The sequence below is a fragment of the Calypte anna genome, chromosome 2 (genome assembly GCF_003957555.1).
Source record: "Calypte anna isolate BGI_N300 chromosome 2, bCalAnn1_v1.p, whole genome shotgun sequence".
In the NCBI taxonomy this organism is placed as follows: domain Eukaryota; kingdom Metazoa; phylum Chordata; class Aves; order Apodiformes; family Trochilidae; genus Calypte; species Calypte anna.
The window spans coordinates 140,610,718-140,626,400 of NC_044245.1; the positions used below are offsets into that span (position 1 = coordinate 140,610,718).

Below are 15,683 nucleotides of genomic sequence, written 5' to 3' on the forward strand. Positions count from 1 at the left end.
TTCAAGGTCTATCAGATGGCAACAGGACAGATGCTGTGGGCATCTGTACCATTCACAGATTGTTCATCAATGCTATGAATTTATATATTTCCTGCAGGTTCTTCTGCCAGCTGTACTCCCAGTCATATGGGTCAGAAAAGGAAATATATTCACCACAAGAAGTACAGTTCCCTGGAGTTCAGAAACCTAAATTCCAGAGGAAATATCCCATATTGATTTGATATGGTTCAAGAAGGTGGCAGAGAGGACTTGAAGCCTTAGAGCCAGACCAGCTTGACTCAGAAGAGGGGTTGTGTGCTGCAAATTCAAGACTCTTGTGGGTGAAAGAGCTTTAGAGAACAGCAAAGAAATATTCTTGGTCTCCATGTGATAATCTCTATTATTTGAAGAAACTCTTTTTCATAGAACTTTTATTACAACAACAATGCTACTGTTCCAACAGCTCTGAGCTACTGAGCTGTGAGTTAACCCTGCCCTGAGAGAAGGCAGAAGCTGCTGAGCTAAAGCAAAGCCTGTGGACACAGCTTTTTAAGCTGCAACAGCTCAGGGGAGAGGAAGTGACTGAAAAAGGAGGATAATAATGATTACCTGAGGATAAATGCTGGTCAGAGCAATTAGCTATGATTCTAGGAAAAGCCATAACTGAAAGGAGAACAGAGGGTATATTTTAATTCCTCAGTGCCTGGGAGCATTTTGGATGGAAGCTAAATGAATACTTTTCCTTTCTAAGCAGATCCATAGAAAGATCAAATCCGTGATGTCCCTAGGATGTTGGGACTGCTTGGTGGCCAGGGCTGCCTCCCAGCCCCAGCTCTTCATTCCACATTATGGAACTTTACAAAAAAATTAAATATGTTACATTGTGTCTATGACTGTGACTGTGTGGGATAGCTGTTTTTTAATGCAGGCTGTGAAGGGATGTCCCTTTTTACCATGGTCAGGGAGGAGCTGACAGGCTCATCAAAGACTTCAAAAAGACAGCCTTTCAGTTAGTAAAAAGCCCAGTGCTCTCACGTACTTGATTTTTTATGAGAGGAATGACATGCAGTGCTGCTTGGAGTAGTTGCAAGGCATCAGCTGCCATCTGATTTCAAAAAAAGACACTTATTTCTCTGCTGCAGTTCATCGATGATCAGCTACGTGGTAAAAATCCCTGTTCAGCTATCGATGGAAAGACTTCTTTTGTTTTCACTGGGATTTAGATTTAGTTTGTAAGAGGCCTGACCAGTTAACAGAGTAATGTGCTTTAAAACAAAATATGATTATTAGTGGCTATTTCATCAGTTGAAATTAGAAGAAAAGTTTAGCTAATTATTTGTCCTTTAATCAGTAAAGCATTTCAGCAATCCTTAAATCTTACCATATAGAGTTACAAAACAGGCAACATTCACAATAGTGCCATTTTTCTTTGCAACTCCTTTATCTCAGTGAAAGATATTTAAATAGACCTGTTACAAAACACAGTTGTACAATGATGCATAAACTGTTTGATGTTCCTATTAGGAATTCTCTCCCTAAGTTTTGCAGCAGAGGGGAAGTGCAGAGCAGAATCATATTGAAAAGCATTGGTATTGGTGGTTAAAAAAATCATTGTTCTTTTTTTAAGATCCAATCCTGTGTCTTTAGTAGGCTGTACACGAGACACTTACAAGCTGTGTTATACTAAAATTTTTAATTAGAAATAAGAGTTATGTCTTGCATGATAAAAGGAAACCACCATAAAATATCAAATAATATATACTCTGTACTCTGAGAGTCTCAGACTATCAGAGCAGTCATGCATAAGTTCAAATCCCTTTTCAGTGGGACGTTGATTAAATTCTTTGATGAATCTAGGCCCAGGCATTCAGCAGCTTCTTCGCTTTCTCAGCATGGGTTTAGTTATGTGAAGCCAAAAATGGCCTTTGTATGTTTAGACTTTGGGAGCACATTCATCTGGAATCTAGCCTTGTACCTAGGGTTAGACCTCTGCAGTAATTCAACTCTGCTTGTTCTGGCTCTGAACAAAGACAGCCAGGGCTATGGAATTATGTTACTAACTACAAGTTGAGGAATCAGCTTTCCATGCGGCACTATCCTCCCACCCCCTTTCCCACAGAAATTGTGCCTCGTAAGTTAAACTTCTGCCTTTTCCATTATTTTGCTCTAGTGGCTTGGTTCCAACACCCAGCCGTGTACCACCTCATTATTTATATCCTGCTAGCATCTTATTTAGTACCTCAGCTTCCATCACAAATGTATTGGGATAACTGCTTTATCCTGGATAAAAGATTCATTATAATTGCAGTTTCTCTGAGAGGGTCAGCACCTCCTCCCCATGAATATGATAAGGTGCTCTGAGTGCCACCTCACCTGCAAATGGTGTTTTTTCCTGCAGAGTCACTTCCCACGGGCTACAGGCTGCTATTGAATTTCTGCAGTAATATTTTAATTTAATAACTTAATTTAAGATTTAATGGCTTTCTTTCCTGTGCTTTGTAGTATAATTAATTCATGTGATGGGAACTCATTAGAGTTGAGGATTGGAGATGCATTTGGTCATGCAAGGGCTATAAACACAAACCCATGTTTGTGCCTACTGCAGGTGGGCAAATGCAGAGCTGTGCATCAAAAGAATAAGCTATTTTATCCTTAAAGATAATCAGAAAATGCTTTGTTAATAGTTGACTATGTCTTTTAATCATATTTATAGTTTGTAATAGTAATGATAAAACAAACAAAAACCTGGTCCACTGACACTTAAGGTGGCTAAGCCCTAGGCTTCCTGAGCCTGAAAGATGTGGCCCAACACCTTCAAACATCATCTTGCATGTGTGTGTGCATGCCCAGGAGCTGTGAGCTATTCCGACTGCTGAAAATGCAGCTCAAGCAGAACCTACAGAGACCTGACATTGTGGTCTACCACAGGACTTAGCCTCCTTGGCTTACTTAAAGTTGTGGTACTGTGCATGTGACATGGAAGAGATAAGGTCAGCCCTGGATTCATTGAGAATCTTGAATTCCTGGAAGAGCTCAAGCCTTGGTGTCTCACTCCTCCAGAGAACACTGTAGTTGCAGGACACTCATCTACTTGAAGACAGAGGTTGCTTGTTCCCTGATGGGAAGGCTCTTTTGCTTTGATATTATGGGTCAAATACTCACTAACCCAGAGAATACAGATGGCTGTGGCCCTCAGCAACAGTTAGAGCATTTCCTCAATTCTATGTTCAAGACCACTGGATTAGGCAGAGCTGCTTGATTTGGAGTTGTCTGCAGACTTTCTGAGGGTGCACTCAATCCCCTCATCCAAAGCACTGATAAAAATATTAATAAGAACTGTCCCTAATACTGAGCCCTAGGGGACATCATGTGTGACCAGCCCCCAGCTGGATTTAAATCCATTTATCACAACCCTTTGGGCCCAGCCATTCAGCCAGTTTTTAACCCACAGTGGAGTCCACCTGTCTGTTCCATGGACCACAAGTTTCTCAAACACAATGATGTGGGTGACAGTGTCAAAGGCCTTACTAAAGTCCAGATAGACAACGTCCACAGCCTTTACCTCATCCACTAGTTGGGTCATCTGGTCCATAAAAGCAAATCAAGTTGGTCAAGCAGGACCTGCCTTTTATGAATCCATGCTTCTGCACATCCCTTCCATAGGTGTATTGCTTTCTTGAGGAACTGAGGAACAGAAGCACAGAAAACACCAAGAAATAAAAAAAACCCCACAGAATCAAAAGTGTTTCCATAATGTAACTTCTTTGTGTCTGAAGGATGCACTCCTCACTGTGTATGCGGTGCTGAGGTTCCCAGCAGACTTTGTTTCAGCCACTGGATATGACGAACAGCTCTAATGAAAGCATTCCAGAGAAAAATGCTGACAGTTGCCTTCTTTGAGAGCTGGACTGCTTGTTCATGGAATCCTATTCTCCACAGACATGACCTAAGTAAGCACTTCACACATTTCTCTGTGTTCTGTCAGTGCGCCTTGATCCTTCTCTCAGAAGGGCTGTCTTTCTCTGTGCAATTTTTGTGGTTAGCCAGGTACATTTGTGTACCTGTTTTGCTCAATTAAACCTTTTCCAGGGATGTGAGTCATCTATTTCATGGTCCAGAACACCCTCATTTCATTTCCTCTGCCCTCTGGTGACTGACTTGATTAATTCTATGTAAACAGCTTGAGACCTCATTGCACCAAGTACTGTACAAATAGCAGAGCTTGTCCCAGAATGCTGGTTCTGAATGGGACAAGATGGAAGAAGCTCAGAAGCAAGGGAAAAAAAGAGACCCTAGACTTTCACGTATCTCCAGTTAACTTTCTTCTTAACAGTCACAGTTAATTTCTGCTGATGATAGGAGCAAAAAATTCTGATTGCAACAGAGGCTGACCGCAATCCTTAGTGACCCGGAGTGAGACAAATGATTTTCACTGCCTATTTGACATGCGTTTCTAGAAAGATCCAAACCCTTCTAACAAGGTCTGCCAGCTCTTCCTGATCAAAGGGTGCTTTGATTCCTCACTTCCATCTGACTCCTGATCAGGAGGGTCAAACATCCTTTCAGAAAGTGTTAGGGAGAGACACACCAAGCTGCTGGGCCTGGCATACAGCTAGCAGTGTGTGCCCAACAGAGTCTGCACAGGGCCAGACATCGTGTCCTCCACACACTGGAGGAAATGTCTCTACAATATCAGGACATCTCTCCGTCCAACCTCCACAGGGAATGTAAAGGCTGTCCCTGCCCAGGCTCTGATCGGAGCTGCCGGGACCCATGTGAGTAGAGGCCGTGGCTGGAGAAGGAGGGCAGGAGGTGCTGCAGTCCCGGAGCAGGGATCCACTGCAGCCCTGGAGAGACCCCTCTAGAGCAGAGACCCACCCTGCAGCCCGGGGATGGCCCCAGGCCACAGCAGGGGGATATTTCCTGCAGGAGCTGCAGCCGTGGAGAGCCCAGGCGGGAGCAGGCTGTCCCTGAAGGACTGCAGCCCAAGGAAGGGCCGATGCTGGAGCAGGGAGAGGTGTGAGGAGGGAGGAGCTGCTGAGAGGGGCTGGGATGGACTGAGCGCAACCCCCAGCCCAGCCCTGCACTGCTAAGTTGGGCAGGAGTGAGGGGGAAGTGTTTTACTAATTTTTACTTTCTCACCTTCTTCACCCCTGTCTTTACCAGCGCTGACAGGTCCCATAGGAGCAAAAGGTCAAGTTGAAGCAGAAAGCAACCTGCTGTCAGCAAAGGAAGAGTTGGTGCATCAACTATTACAGGAGCTTGACCTGTACAGATCGATGATCCTGATGCAATCCACCCCAGGGTGATGAGAGAGCTGGCTGAGGTTGTTGTGAAGCTGCTCTCCATAATCTTTGAGAAGTCGTGGAGATTATTAGATGTCCCTGATGACTGAAGGAAGGCTAACATCACCCCTATCTTTAAGAAGGGTTCCAAGGAGTACCCAGGGAATACCAGACACATTACTCTCACTTCAGTCCCTGGGAAAGTCATGGAGGATGGTCATCAGTCAATTGGAACGTGACTGGGAAAAGCCAGCATGGATTTATCAGGGGAAAATTTTGCATAACCAACCTGATTGCTTTCTATGAAAAAGTAACCTGCTTGGTTTATGCAGGATGAGTGGTGGACATAATCTTCCTGAACTATTCTAAGGCTTTTGGCACCCCCCACAGCCTTCTCCTGGAGAAACTGACTCGTGGCCTGGATAAGAGGTCTGTGAGGTGGGTGGGGAACTGGCTGACAGACCGTGCCCAGAGGGTAATAGGAAATAGTTCTTCCTACAACTGGCAATGGGTCACAAGTGGAGTCTCCCAGAGATCAATATTGGGCCTGATGTTTAACATCTTCGTAAGTGATCTGGATGATGGGATGAAGAGCACCCTGATGAAGTTCACTGATGACACCAAGATTAGTGGAGAGGTTGACACGCCAGAAGGAAGAGCTACCCTCCAGGATGACGTAGAAAGACTGAAGAGGTGGGCAGACAGGAACTTATCATAAAGTTCAATGTGGAGAAGTGCAAAATCATGCACCTGGAAAGACATAACCCAGGAGTACAGCTCAGACTGGGACCCACTTGGCTAGAGAGAACCCTTAAGGAAAGAGACTGGGGGGTCTTGGTGGACAACAGACTCAACATGAGCAAACAGTGCAGCAGCTGCAAAGAAAGCCAACAGGATGCTGGGCTGCATCAACAAGGGAATCATCAGCAGATAGAAAGAAGTCATCATTCTGCTCTACTCACTGCTTGTCAGACCTCACCTGGAGTATTGCATCCAGTTTTGGTCCCTGCAGACAGGCTGGAGAGGCATGAAGTTGATCAGAGGACTGGAGCACCTGATGTATGAAGAGAGGCTGAGAAAACTGGGCTTGTACAGCCTTGAGAAGGTGTGGCTTTATTACTATGTTCCAGTACCTAAAGGGAAGTTAAGATGGAGATTCCCTGTTTACAAGGAGTCACATAGACAAGACAAGGGGCAATGGGCACAAGTTGCTCCTGGGGAGATTCCATTACAAGAGGAAAATTTTTACTGTGAGGACATTTAGACATTAGAATGGTCTCCCTGGGGAAGTTGTGGATGCCCCCACTTCAGCAAGTTTTATCTCTCAGCTTGATGGGGTGCTGAGACATCTCATATAAACAGTAACATTAGACGGGTTGGACCAGATGATCCTTGTGGTCCCTTTCCAACCTGACATACTGTGATTCTATGATTAAAATGTAATTTAATTTGCAAAAAAATTAATTTTTCCTACATTAATGCTGTTTTGCCCATGACAGTTATTGGTAATTGATCTCCCTGTCTTTATTTTGACCTGAGAGCTTTTCCATCTTATTTTCTCCCTCACTAGGAGTGAGGGGGGTTGGGCCCTTCGCTTAAGTTAACTACAGCAAAGATGCAGGTCTGCAGGTCTCAGGCACTTTAACTTGTCACTCTACTTGGTGACGAGCTCCTGGGACTTCTTGCTGGGGCTCGTTGTCAACAGTTGTGTGTTGGTGCATGATTCTTGTCACTGAGTAGAGGAGCTGCAGCAGAAAGTCAGGAGACTGGGATGATGAAAAGGAGGTTGACTGGATCCTTTCTAAATCCTGGGTAAAAAGCTATATTGAAGGTGGGACAAGCAGTCTGTGCTTGTTGGATTGGAAAATAAGATGCCCAATGATGGCAAAGGCTGGAAACATGTCACTTTTGGAAGTGGGAGGAAGGTTCCTGCTTCTCCTGAAGGCTTTAAATTACAAATTGGGTTTATTGTCTTGGTGTCAGAGGAGTAGCTGGGAGCTCTGTGCAATGAAGCACCTGAGCTGGGTAAGCCTGAGAAATGTGGCAGGACCAGCTGGGAACAGCTACTGGGATGTGAGGCAGGATCCTGCTTAATGGATCTCCTTCCCTGAAGGCAGAGGCTGTGAGAGAAGTCACAAGCTGCTTTACTGATGAACTTGGAGAAACTTCTCAGCGAGATAAAAGGTCCACAACCAAAATTCTGGAAACACTATGGAAAATAACTAAGCAACAAAAGTAACCAACCAACCAACCAAACCAAACAACAACAACAAGATTCAGAGGCTAGCATCTTGCAGTACTAGGTGGCAGCTAAGCAGGAATTTTCAGGTCACTCGACTCACTTTTTGGTTCTTCATGTTCTTTTTCAGATCTAATAATCAGCTGAAAATTCAGAAACTCTTGCAGTGACATAGAGTACAGCTGGGTGCCTCATACCTCTTGTTCCAAGTCACCTAAGTCCATGCCAGAGCTAGCAATTAAATGTTATGGTGGAATCCCACCTGTGGTCCTGAACCTTAAAATCTGCTGTCTCTAAGAATTTGTTTCACTCCTGTTAAAGCTGCAAAAAGGCTGTCAAGGACAGCTGCAGCCCACAGAAGAGCTAATATCTCCACTGGTACCTTCAGCAGAAATCTCACCTTGATATAGCTGAATTTCTTCTGGATGGTTTCACTCAGTGGTCTTGCTTGAGTCAACTCAGTGCTTTTGTGTGATACTCAAAGAGCTCTTTCTGGTGAGGACTTGCGGGAGGAGTGTACTTTGTTGTATTGCTGGTTTTGTCATTGTAGACATGCACATAGGGGAATGCTTTGACAAATTAAGAACATTACCCTATGGGTATAACATCTTACTACAACTAATGGCCCTCAAAAGTCATTAAGTAAGAAAGTCTTCAGTAAGAAATGACCTTGTGCCTGATGCTGGTAGGATATAGATCCCATTCCATCTTTGGTGCTTCCATGAGACAGGACAGCATGCAAACTGAACAGCTGTACAGATTTTCCAAAAACTCCCCTTGAGTTCTGATGCTCTCTTGTTTCTGCCTCTTGCAGACACTACATCTGTTCCTTCAGCAGTTGCTGGCAGACAAGACAAGCCCAGGTGCCAACTATTACTATATGATCTTGTGCTGAGTTCATTTTCCCCTTTTAAAATTAAATTATGGGCCAGATCCTCATCAGATTTAATATTACTATTGCCTATTAAGCATCTCCTGGTCTGGCTGTGTACAGAGACTGCTCTTCCTCTCTCTTTGGAGCAAGAAAACCACCAAAGAGTTAGATTTCAATCTCATGTGTGAAGTGAAAATATGGATTGTTTTGTGTCTGGTGCATCCATCATAAGAAATCATGTTTTCCAAAAAGCTGGGGTAAACCACACCATTCAGAAAAAGAAGAAAAGAAAGGATGTAAAAGATACTATAAATCTTTTATTTCTTTGTAGTTACTATGCAATGCCCTTCATTTTGAAGGAAATGGTACAATTGATGATCTGTACTTCTTTCTCAGGAAAAGAAGATATTTGCACTAACAATTCAACATTTACTAACAAAACAGCTTACAGAAAACGCTCATGGTGGGGAAAAAAATAAAATCATATTTTGTGATTACAGTTGTAATTGTGGATGATTCCATGAAGTGTTACAATGTCAGGAATTAAGCGTGTATTTAAAGAAAGCTTTAATTCAATATTAAAAGAACCATCTAAGCCACCAGTGTGTGAACTCACTCTGATTTTTTCCTATCCACAGTTTTGAAGAAATCTAATCTGAAAGTCTAAGCCCATTATACAATACACCTGGCTGTATCACTGCACATTGATTTATAAGAGTAGTCAACACATACTCAATTAACAGAAGATTTCTTACAAATAGAAACTGCTGTTGGAAACAATGTATTTCATACCTCTACTCAGTTACTAGTCTATGATCTCTTATATAAAATTAAAATTTTGCTTTTGAAAAAATATTTGTTCCTACATGGCTGTTAGAATTATGGTTTTTAGAATTATGGTTGGTGCTGTTAATTATCAGAAAAGCACAGGTGTGAAACCACTCCACAACACACTTCACACACCCAAGGACAGACCTTTGGTAAAACTTAACCAAAGGAGAAGACAAAACGAAAACCACCATTACATTCAAAATCTGAAACAGACATGTCACATAATATTACCTATTTTAGTACTGAGAGTGGAATATTGAACTTAAATGAGCAAAACTTCAGAAATTTCCTTAGGGTTTCATTTATACAAAACAATTGAAAGTTTACTTCCAAAATCGAGAGTCCTTCAGTCTGAAGAATGGTTTTTTTGAAGTAAGAAAATACAAAATTTTGAAGTAGTTTCTGGATAGTTTCCCTGCCTACCATACTGGCCAGGTGAGCTCTAGAGATTTGCTGTATTCAGTATTCTGTATGAAGACAAAATATGGGATAACTTGAAATAGTCTTGAGTTTAAGTCCTTCTTCACTGCCATAGAAGGCAAATGTCTAAATTTTGTTTTTAAAATTACTCAATTAAGGGATAATTGTAAGTTCTACTATAAAGCCTTCTCCAAGACATTATTTGCATTGAATACACCAATACTCCAGAGAAATGCAACTGCTCATCTACCTTTCCTATCTAGAGCCACAATTACACATTTGGGGCTCAGCCTTGTCAGCCTTAAGACGTGCATAATGATATTCACAGCAGTCATCCTATCAGGAGCAGTATGGATGCACAAATTGGTAAATTCATACAGATGATTAAGTGTTTGCATTATCAAAGGGCTTTTAAAACAAATTAACTTTGACTGTTGAAAGCACAAGGGGAAGTTCAAGCATGGCAAGACAGAAAGAGATTCCACAGAACAGTCTGCAGCATAATTATCTGCTTAGTTTATAACTGCTGTGTAACACACCTCTCACCAAATCAGTGCAGCTCCTGGATTTCCAGGGGGAAACTGAGGCCAAAGTTTAGGCTAGATTCCACAAGCCTTGTTTGGACAAGAAGCCCTTTGAGAAACAGCTTTCACAGCACTACTTGTTCTCTCCCAGTGATTACGCAACCTCAGATTCTCCACACTCCCACCAGAGACCTCAGATTGAAATTCCAGGCCCTTATTCACAAAGAAATGTAAATATACGGTTTATTTCAAGCACATGAATAGTCTTGCTGATTTTCAAGTGGCTCAAGGTAGGGTCTACTCACGACTTCAGACCTTAGTGTAGGCTTAGGGCCTTTGCTGAATCAGAGATCCTGCAGAAGGATCACACCTAAATTTCTGTATGCTAAAGAAGCTGCAGAGAACACATATCTGTTCTTTCCCCCTCTTTTGTACTCCACACAAAAAAGTCTGTTTTCCTGGTAGATCTTTTTCTTCAGAATCAAGCTCTAGAAATTCCAGCCTATTCTGCAGACAGTAACTGAGTAAAAGTGCAGCAAAGACAAGAAACTAAGCAATTGTGGTGTGCTTCCACAGCAACTCCTGTTCTCACATTCAGCTCATTACAGGTCCACGGCCGTAAAACCAGACTGCTTAGAAATGTTTGCAGTGGTATTTAGTAGCACCTATTAAATAACACTGCCTAATGAACAAGTAGGGAAAAAGGACCCAGCTGTTAAAGATTCAACAGTTGTGTCTTTACGTGCTGGAATACAGAAGCCCTGTATGGAGGTAACCCTCTTCCAGACTAAATTTAAACAAACAAACAAACAAATTTCCAAGCTTTCCCTCTTCTACTTTTACACAGAATGGAATACCAGGAGAAAGAATAAATGCCCATAGCTTGCAGAGAAATTTAAAGATTCCAAATACCTAGGCTTTGCATACTGAACACCTGTATCCCAGGTGTCAGAGGAGCATAGGAGCATATAGATCTATAGCACAGCAGAATGTACACCAGAGTCTACTTTGCTTTCTCTCTGTCCTAGCAAGGCAGTGCAAGCCCTGGGATTATTTTCTAAGGCCCTTTGCCTGTGTGGGAATTTATCCTGTAAGGCATGACTGGTACAGAGGAGCACCAAGATCAGCACAAGATACAATTTAAGTTGGTCAAAGGAGCTTTGCTCTCCATTCTCAAGAAGAGTTGGTCCTTTTTTTTTATTAAGCAAAGAGGAAAAAAAAAAAAAAGAAACAAAACAAACCAGTAAAAAAAGCCAGACTATGCAAGGTATCTCAAAAAGGAGAGAAATGGCTAAGTGTCATAGTTCTGATATTTCAGACACAAGGGAAAAATATTTTCTCAACTAGTTTACTGTTTAGTACCCTGTAGATACATAATATTTGACATTTATAGCAGTTTCTATACTTTATGACCTAGAATATACTTTAGATCACTAATGAAAAATAAACCCATTCAGAGGACTGGAAAATAATGTGCATAACTTTACTTTCAAATGCAAGGTTATGAAGGGATTATTATTTTTTAACTTTCAAAAATATCTGTAAGAAAATATTATTTTACATACCTATATTACACAGTGAAATAGATTTTGTTATGTACAAGGTTTCAGTATGAAAGAAACCACAGCCAGACACGGACTCATGGTCTAAATAATCTCAGTTGTCTCGTATCAACTGATGCAAGAGACAGAAAAATAGGTGCAACAAAAAAACTCCTTCACTCTTTCTCCAGCTATTTCAGCAGTAATCTCAGCTCTTAGTGGTTAATAGGTGTATAAAACCTGTGTGCAGACATCCACATATTAACCCTAGCATGGTTAGATATGGATAGTTATTATGCTCTCGAAGTGAAGTTGCACAGCTGCATGACAAACACAGTAACTTGAGTATAACTCAATTGCATATCAGAGAAACAGAACAATTTAGAGCAGACACCTGAGCTATAGCATTCCAAGGGAGCTTGGTGTTAAAATCTCCTGTGGATCTGGGTCTTTTACAGCCCAAAATGAGAGCATGGGAGTAATTAAGGAAAAAAATATGGTTTATTGCAGAACTCTAAAAGTTGTTTCTCCTCCTGAAGTGAGGATGAAGTAGTCTTTCACAGTCTTCTAGCTTGTGTATTTTAGGCAGAAACCACACCACCACAATCTATTTGCATCATATTGGCAAAGTTGCTATATGTAGTCTTAACTAATTAAAAGCTGGTATTACTTATTCTTAAGTGACAAACTTTGCTCCCTTCTCAGGAGCAGAAAGGATGCAAAGTACTTTGTTATTTGTGTTATAACTGTAAACAATTGCAGGGAAGACAGTAATAACTAAGCTTCAAGTTTACATCACACTGTTAGTTTCCATTATTTAAATGAACTCAAGCTTATCTTCAAATTTACGTCATTGTTGTGCTTTAAAGGGAAAGAATTTTGCACTAGCAGCTGTCTCAAAACCAGTGTTAGCTCACACACTTTAGACCCCAGGACAAAGATCTAACAGTGCTGCCTCTGTGGGAGCCCAGATCAACAGCTAAAAAAACAAGTTCAGGCAATATTCAAGGAAGGCAGCACTGCATTTGCCCTCCCCTCTTGTTTAAAGAGGGACTTCCACAACAACTTTGCACATCCTCTCCTTTTTTCCTAATGCTATAGCTCAGCTGCATACCATAAAAAATAGCACATAAGGAAATATGAAATTCCTAATGAAGAGGAAATTGCTTTGCAATAAGGAAGGAAAAAAGGAACAACCAACCCCCTGCCTGTAATGCTTCCCAGCCTGTGCTCTCTCCCATCACTTCCTATAAAAGCTGTATTTACTGAGGTGCAAAACTTGTAACATGCTTACGGTCAGGAGCACCACGCCAAGAAGCCACCCTCTCGAGGAACAGCTTACTTAAGACATACTCTTGCACATGAGCAACCTGCTTCTACTGCCTTGTACCACAGATGTAATTGGGAGCTCTGCCATTTGCTTTAGGGAAAGCCAGGCAGCCTGTAACAAGCACCAGCACAGCTCTGCCTGAAGTCCCAGCACACACCAATGCGCAGACTCCTTACTCAGGATTGCAAACTTCCTCCTCCCCTGGGACTGGTCAGAAATAAATGCCTTTTCTGTCTTCAAAGCCACACACTGATAGCAAAGGAGAAGCTTCCCCAGCCTGTCTGCATGTTTCTATCAATTAAGAAGGCGCCAGACACACCAAATCCATTTCATTAAAATTAGTGCAGATTTCTCCCTAACACCTTCTGGAGGGCTGGCTACCAACCCATTGTAGCCTTACACCAGGCAAGCAAGCAGTTCAGTGCAGTACCAACAAGAGCCACAATTGAGAGAAACAGGGGAAGAGAAAGGAAAATATCCTCATGCTTCTCAGCTACCAAACTAATCATGCCCTCAGAGCTTCATGGCCATGTCCTGAAAATTGTTGGCTCCTTAAGAGTATTTAATACTATTAACTTCTGCTGATAAGTAGATGTCAAAGGCATTTAGTATTAGCAGGCCTACTGCAGATGGTTGGGGGAAAGGCTTATGCACACAGAAGGCAGAAAGGAACAGAAAGAGATGGGAGTGGAGAGGGGTAGAATTGCCCTGAGTTTTATCCTCTACAAATAAGTCAGTTGTTTTTATCAAGCACTGAAGGAGTTAAGCACTAAAGCACAGACACTTAATCAGCTTTCCCCCTTCCTTTCACATGTGATTGGAATGAAGCTGCACTGAAGCAGCCCAAAGGGCTTATAACAGCTCAATTTCGCAGCCTTCAGTTTTAATCCCCATCACCCAGGTTAAGTGGTGTGGTGGTGCTGAGGCTGCTACTCTACAGCAGTCCGAGCACCTGGATGGTGATGGTCTTCCTCCTCCTCTTCCTCCTCCTCTGCAGCCTGAAGGTGGCTGGAGAGTTCCTGGATCACAGCAGCCCTACCAATCTGGTCATTTCTTCTCTTCTCCATAATCAGATCCTCCAGGCTCTGAAACTCCAGCGTGTGGCTGCGCTTGTCACCCAGCCGGATCTGCAGTCGGTAGGGCTGCTTGCCTATGCGCAGCTCCCCGCCGATTTTAAACTCCCGCTTGCCGTACCGGCACCAGGCAGCAAAACACTCAGAGTTTCTCCAGCTCAAGTCCCGGTCCTTGCAACCCACCTGCTCCAGGGCGTTGCGCACCACCACGGCAGGGCTGAGGGGTTTGTAGCGGTACAGCTGGTTGGCAATGCGGCCCCGCCTGCCCTGGCTGGCATCCGTGAGGAAGCTGTTCACCACCTCCAGCCTATGAAGGTGCACAACTTGAAAATCCCCGACGTAGACCACCCAGTGTGGATACTGGGCCTGGCACACAAACTCCACCAGGTCACCCGGTTTGCACCTATTCAGCAGGTTTTCTGGGGTGTAGGTGCTCAGATGGCCCCCACCTCCTTCATCACCCTCCTCTGGAAGCATGTCCTCCTCAGAAAAGCTCTTCTGGTAAATACACTCGTCCCGGTAATACACTGAGCACTCCACCTCGTGCAGCTGGGGATCGTAGGGCTGCAGGGCCGGGTGCTCACCCCCCAGGTCATGCACTGAATCCTGCTGCTGCTCCAGCTCATCATCATCATTCGAAAAGATGTAGGAGACCCCGATCCTGGGCCCTTCATCTCTGTCCATACCCGCGGGGTCGGCTGTCGGAACTTCCTTATAGTTCAGATGGGTCAGCTTCTCCACCTGGTTCCCCATGCCCGCTGCAACGACAGAGACACAGCGCGGCCGTGAGGGCAGGGACGCGGTGAGCGGTTTCCAGAGAAGCAAGGGGGCGGCAGGACACAGTTCTCCCCAACACGCGGTCCCCACCTCTCCTCGCTGCAACCCAGCCCCTGTGAGAGCCTTCGGGGACTGCAAGAGCCCCTCGGGAGGGGCAGCAGTGGCCCCATGGGGGGAGCGGACCCCCCCTACCTGCACGGAGGAAGGTGAGGCGGCACCACCACTTGTTAGGAGGCAACGAGGAGGAGGAGAAAGGCGCCGGAGCCGCCGGACAGCGGGCAGGCACCAGGCCACCTGTTAGAGGAGGCTGCAAATGCTGTAGTAGGGCGGGAAGTCCAGGCTGGGAATGCCCGAGTTGCCACCCGGAGAGCCGCTCAGGCGCTCACCTGCCCGTCGCCGAGCCGAGCCCAGCCGGGCCGCCGGCCAGGTGCGCCTCCGCCTTCTCCTCCTCCCCCTCGCTCCCTCCCCCGACACCGGGCGGCTGCAAACTTACCCGGCGAGGAAAGCTGCGCGGCGGCGGGAGCGGCTCAAGGCGATCGGGCGGCGCGGCGGAGGCGCAGAGGAGTGGGCGCGCAGCGTGGCTGGATCATGGCCCCGGCACGGACCCGCGCAGCTCCAGCGCCCGTGCGCCGCGCTGCCGGCACAGTGCTGTGCAACAAGCGGCGGGGAGGCACGGCCAAGGGGAGGGAGGCTGGATCCGGCTGCGGACGCCCCGGCGAGGGCTCAGCCCCCAGCATTTAAAGAGGCAGCTTTTTTTTTTTTTTTTTTTTTTTTTCTTTCTTTCTTCCCGTTCTTCCCCCTTCTCTTCCC

At 44.4% G+C, this 15,683-nt stretch overlaps 1 protein-coding gene across 1 annotated transcript; it reads right to left on the reverse strand.

The window, feature by feature from the left end:
• Positions 1–8,674: 8,674 nt before the first annotated feature.
• On the reverse strand, positions 8,675–15,619 carry LRATD2 (LRAT domain containing 2). The gene is made up of 2 exons (XM_030444899.1): positions 15,367–15,619; positions 8,675–14,854 (listed from the first exon to the last, which is right to left on the reverse strand). The coding sequence occupies exon 2, from the start codon at positions 14,847–14,849 to the stop codon at positions 13,953–13,955; it is 897 nt and encodes a 298-aa protein (XP_030300759.1). The 5' UTR covers positions 14,850–14,854; positions 15,367–15,619; the 3' UTR covers positions 8,675–13,952.
• Between the last annotated feature and the right edge of the window lie 64 nt (positions 15,620–15,683).